This window comes from Buceros rhinoceros, unplaced genomic scaffold (assembly GCF_000710305.1).
Source record: "Buceros rhinoceros silvestris isolate BGI_N320 unplaced genomic scaffold, ASM71030v1 scaffold20138, whole genome shotgun sequence".
NCBI classification, from domain to species: Eukaryota; Metazoa; Chordata; class Aves; order Bucerotiformes; family Bucerotidae; genus Buceros; species Buceros rhinoceros.
In genome coordinates this window covers 4,056-9,634 of record NW_010426575.1, presented here as the reverse complement: position 1 = coordinate 9,634, position 5,579 = coordinate 4,056, and the positions used below count along the sequence as shown (strand labels likewise).

The window sequence follows — 5,579 nt, the reverse complement described above, 5'->3', positions numbered from 1 at the left end:
CTTGGGTTCTTTGTTCTCTGTTTTTGGTTTTTTTTTTTCCTCCAATATCTGCTGGAAATACAATGACGTGCTTGGCTTTTATTTTGTAGCTTATGGGGGGTGGGGGGTGTTGTTGGGGTTTTTTGTCCTTTCTAAACACAAATCGGTGCAGTGGCCTGTAATTTTTCCACATTGACTGAATCAGTGACTGCTGATATTGGCTTACAGGTGAAGGTGTTTCTCTCTCTCCTGCCAAGCTGAATGGCAGTGACAGCTCCAAAAGTCTTCCATCCCCATCCAGTAGCCCTCAGCAGAACTGGATCGCCTCTCCCAGCCATGATCCCCAGTGGTACCCCAATGACTCCACAGACTCGTCTCTCAGCAGTTTGTTTTGTAAGTGTCACTATGCAGAGACGTGCAAGAAAAAACCTCGCCTTCCAAAAAAAAAAAAAGACACTTTTTATTAGAAGTGAATCCTTTGGAAAATTGTGAACCCAGTAGGTTGTTTGTAGAATCGCCTTCTTGCTTTCGCTGCCTTGAAATACATTTTCTTTCTCTTGACAAGTCTGTTCCTGAAACGGTCCTGTTGCCGTACTGGGGCCTGTGCCTTGGACAAATAATGTTCTGGCAGTTCTTTGTGGTCTGTTTGGAGCCTGACTCAGCAGTTAGGGTGGCACATTTTGGCCATTCTGCCAAAATGAAAAGACAACCTTGGCTCTGCTGTTGAAAGAAGAGGCTTTGTTGTGTGCTTGGTGACCGTCATCTCAAGGACATGAGATCACTGGCTTTGTCTGGGGTTTGGTTGGTGGGTTTTTTAAAATTTATATCTAACGGGGCCAGTGTTTTGAGACTGCGTACTCTTAGCAGTGTGCTGATGGTGTTCATGCTGGTCACACATGATTTTTAAGAGATAAAAGAAATAGGTGTCTGTCCGCCGTTTTCTGTTCCCTTCTCTTTCTCTTTATCCTCCCCATTGCAAACATCCAGTGTCGTGACTTACTGATGTGCCGGTTCTTTACAGCAAGTTTCATCTCTCCCGAGAAGGGACGAAAAATGTTGCCAACTCCTGTTGGGACTGCCAGTGGCACCTCCTTACTGGGACCCAGCCTTCTGGATGGAAACTCTCGGGACTCCTTTGTGTCCCGGTCTCTGGCAGATGTAGCAGAGGTACGTGATCAAAGGGCTGTCAGCTCTCTGCTCCCTTCTGTAGTCCAGTGGTCCTGTACGTCGTCCATCGTACAGTCCTGATTCGTGTTGCTGGGAGGTCATGTTTACCTCGTTGGACTTCTTTGTTTTGACTGAGGTCTGTTTGGTGTGCCCTTTGTAGAGCAGGAAATGAAAATACTGAAGATGAGAGAGAGGTCAACACTGATGTAGCTACAGTACAGTTGGAAAACTGGTAGAAAAAAAATAAATAGGTCCAGAAGGAAGCAGCAGAAAATAGCCAACATGGACTGAGTAAGCTGAGAGAGTGCCAGAAGGTTCCATGTGTCTTGAGTTATTTTCTCTGTTGGTAGAATTATCCTTCTGCTTCGAAATCTTTTGAAGGAGCGAAGACCAGCAGTTATTAAGGCTTTGATAATGCTTAGGACAGAGCTCCCTTTCTGAGGGACAGGGGCAGACTGGAGGGATGAGCTGCTGGAGCATTTGGGAATTTCGCAAGGACAGCTGCAAAGTCCTGCACCTAGGAAGGAATAACCCCGACAGCAATACAAGCTGACACTGACTGTTTAGGAACAGCTCTGCTGAGAAGCACCTGGGCACCTCGATAGACAGCAAGCTGACCATGAGCCAGGATGTTCGTTGACAGCCGAGGCCACCAGCAGTGCTATGGGCTGTATAGGCAGCATAGCCAGTAGGTTGAACAAAGTGATGATTATCCCATTCTACTCAACAGCTGCAAAACCACGTCTAGAATATTGTGACCAGTTTTGAGCACCCTGTGCAGGACAGACATAGATATGCTGGAGCAAGTTCAGTGGAGGGCTTCCAAGATGACCAGGGGACTAACGCACCTGTCTGTGAGGAAAGGCTGATGGTGCTGGGCTTGTTCCACCTGGAGGAAGCTTCAGGGTGGGCAGCATGTAACTGCCTGCCAGTATTTGCAGGGAGGTCATCAAAAAAATGTAGCCAGGCCCTTCACAGGGTGGTGCTCAGGCAGCTCCTGAGTTTAGAAAGGTTCTGCGTACCTGTAAGCCTGAGGACAGGCAGGCAGGGGAACAGGTCGCTGAGGGATGTTGTGTAGTGTCCGTCTTCAAAGCTTTTCAACACTAACATCGATAAAGCCCTAAGTAAGCTGTTGTGTCCCCCTGGTGACCCTGCTTTGAGCAGCAGGTTGGGCTAGAGACCTCTTCAGGTCCCCTTCAATCTTAATTATCCTGCAGTTCAGCCATTGAATCACTGTAACATCAGTGTACGCTGTAACTTGCGGCGGGGCTTGCCCTGATGGAAGGAAAATGTCATCCCCCCAGTGTCCTTTGGGTAAGGAGGGTTACAGACCCTGTAACCAGAAGCTGCAGCAAGCTCATGCTGCTTTAATGTGCCCTTGGCAGCTTCAGACTCCTTACACGGACCCACTTCCTAGCATTAAGTAAGAAGGTTCTGCTTACATGGTGGTGAGAATCTATCAAGTGTGTGTTAATTAAAGGAACATATGATAATTCATTTGTGTGGCTTTGAAGTGACATTGCAGCCCTTGATCTTACAAACTGCCTTCAGAAGAAAGTGGGGTAAGCCACCAGTTTAGGCACACCAGAGCAACTGTCATGGCAGATGTGGGTCTGTGTGGGAGACTTCAGAAGAAGCAAGTTTGATTTAACAATGGCTTTAATGAGAGGAGAAATTTGGAAGGCCTTTTATTAAGTGTCCTGCAGAATCCAGTTTTATTGACAAATGCAGGCGTTAGTGGCAATTACCTGTGGAGCTTTCGTCCCGTCACCTTCTAGCGCACCTTCATGCTGGATTGAGGAAGGGCAGGTAAGGCCCATCAAGGCAACTAGCTGGTTTTTGTAAGAGGCTTCCATTTAGCCAAGGGTAAGGGCTATCCTCTAACAGAGATAGAGTGAAATAAAGGGTGTCTTCTATGTGCACAGAGGCTGGGAATGAAGATGTGGGAGCCAGACTCCTCTTGGGACAAGAGGCAGCAGGCACAAATTGAAACACGTGACATTCCACCTGAACGGAAGTGTTCTAATGTGGGGGTGGTTAAACACATTCACGGAGATTATTCAGCACCTGACTGGACAAGGTCCAGGGCAGCCTGTTCTAGCTGACCCTACCTGAGCAGGATGGCTGGACAAAATGATCTCAAAGATGTCCCTTCCAACCTAACAATCCTGTGATTCTGTGAAACTTCCACTCACACGTAGCTCCTCTTTTTTTCTCGTGTCTCTTCTAGGTGGTGGATTCCCAGCTGGCTTGCATGATGAACGAGAACAGCATAGATTACATATCTCGTTTCAATGACCTTGCCCAGGAACTGTCGATACCTGAGCCAACCCGCAGGGAGATTCTGTTTGATGGAGGAGGTGGTGGTCCCCCAATTGGGGATCTCTCGCAGTGAGTGTATCAGACCAGCAGGCTGGTGTAGACTGTTCAGCTAAAGTTGGAGCTTGCAGGATTGGATCATGGCAAGGGCAGGTTGTAGAGAAGCAGCTGAAGCTCGGTTGTCCCTGTCTTGTGCACCACTCTCTAAAAGAGAAGCGTTGTCTTCAAAGGTCCGAAGAAGTACTTGCAAGTCCTGGAATGTGCAATATACTGGGAATAAGAAAACATGGAATAGTATTAGAGGAAATGGTGTGTCCCCTGCATCGGTGATGGAAGATGGCAGGGTTTGGGGACAGTCCTGGACTCATACTTTGGAATGGCCTAAGCAAGAAGCTCAAGCGGGGAAGGGTGTTGCCAGAAGCTCCCCTACATGAATTACTTTTTGCGTAGTAATCAAAATGCCATGATTTGAGATCCACATTGAAGTTGTGGAAGATGAAGGGGGTGGGGGGTGGTATGGGAACCATTTTGCATCTTGACATGCCCTGGCTGGCACTCTTTCGATCAGTCAAACTGAAGTTTCTTGCACTCTCTTCAAAGGCAATCTGACCCTGCTGTGTTTTGGCTCCCGCTCTGTTTCGTTGGCTCCCTTTTGTTGTTTGACCATTCCAGCAGGGGCAAGTCCCTGATTTCTTGTTCCGCAGGGGAGCTCTGAGTCACCCTGCTCTCAGACCACGTGGATCCTTGGGGGGTCTCCTCTGTTTTTAAAGCCCATCACATGTCACAATCATTGTCCTGGCTGCACTCGCATTCTCCACCTTTAAGATTCCTCATCACGTTGCACAGCTCATCCCATGAGGGGGGGAGTGCTTTCTTGCTTCCCCTGAAGAACGGTTGCTTTTTAAGTCAGGAAGCACTGCAGAAGAGCTCACTGGAACCACTCCGAAAGCTTTGCCGTAATTATCTTGGCTTTGCTGGAAACCTGTATATACTGCCATCCTTTCTTCACAGAAACTGAGGATTTACCTGAGAGAGGAAATAGGACACAACGTTGTAACGTGCAGGAACAAATAGTACATGAACGTGGAAGTTGTTGAGACTGTTTTGTGTCAAGTCCTAGCTTAGTCCCTTCGTCCTTCTTATTTCCTCCTTGCTCTGTGAATTCCAGGTGCTCTGTAGTTCCTCAGGGCATCATTTGTGGTTGTAGTCACTCCCAGGCACTGGTGGATCTGCTCTCCCCCCTCTGCTAGATCCCAATGCTTTCAACATTGGTGTTTTAGTACTCGCAAGTCCCAGATCCTGGTACCAGCACGTTCAAAGGAACGTGAAGTTACTTTCTCTAGAGCTGGTTGTCTGTTGATTCTACCTTTATAACTCAGGAGACTTTTCCTATTTACTCGTGAGAGAATAGTATCTTTGTTGTGCCCTTTTTTAAGCACTTGTCTGCTTCTCCAGTGAGAGGATGCATGTCCCTCGGCCATTTTAAGTAGCTCTGAACTTATCCAAGGGGCTAGTCCTACATAAACCTCAACCTTATATTACTAATACATAAACAAAACTTCTCCATCTCTTGGACTATTATCAGGGGACCCTTTTCCCAAGTTGCACTATAGCTGGTGGATGTAGTTCTGCCTGCCTTTTGCTACTTTTACAAGGCATTTGACTGGGAGTTCCTTCTTGTAACCTTGCTCATGATGCACTGACTGGATTTGCTGTTTTCCCAGACACTTTACCCTGCTTGATGTAGATTCTTTCTTCGAACCGCTGTGAGGTTTGCCTTATGCTCTCTGTCAGTAAGAGAAAACGTAACAAGTTTTCTGACGCACCTTCTGTGTGGCCCACAGTAACTTTTCGACTTCACTCAAAAGGGAGGGAGATTTGGATGACATTCCAAGAGCTCACGTTGCTACTTTCTCTTCTTCGACGTAGGAACCACACAGATATGTAGAACCAGCGTTAGTGCCATCAGATGTTCCCACCAGGAAGGCAAACCTGTGTCACTGGCCAGAAAATGATCGTGACGAAGGATGAAGAGTGCTGTACCTGTGGGCTAATGTCCTGTTCTGACTGCGTGTCAGGGGGGATATTAAGTCCTTCTGTCATCGTGTCTCTTC

The 5,579-nt window shown here is 47.4% G+C and overlaps 1 protein-coding gene across 1 annotated transcript in view; it reads left to right on the top strand.

Annotated features, from left to right (window-relative positions):
* The window catches only part of CRAMP1L (Crm, cramped-like (Drosophila)), a 41,187-nt gene extending 37,223 nt beyond the window's left edge, over nucleotides 1-3,964 (top strand). Inside the window, exons 19-21 of the mRNA XM_010141573.1 lie at nucleotides 208-372; nucleotides 1,001-1,146; nucleotides 3,377-3,964. Coding sequence (XP_010139875.1) covers nucleotides 208-372; nucleotides 1,001-1,146; nucleotides 3,377-3,541 — 476 coding nt within the window. The 3' untranslated portion in view covers nucleotides 3,542-3,964. The remainder of the gene's footprint in view (nucleotides 1-207; nucleotides 373-1,000; nucleotides 1,147-3,376) is intronic.
* Nucleotides 3,965-5,579: the final 1,615 nt, after the last annotated feature.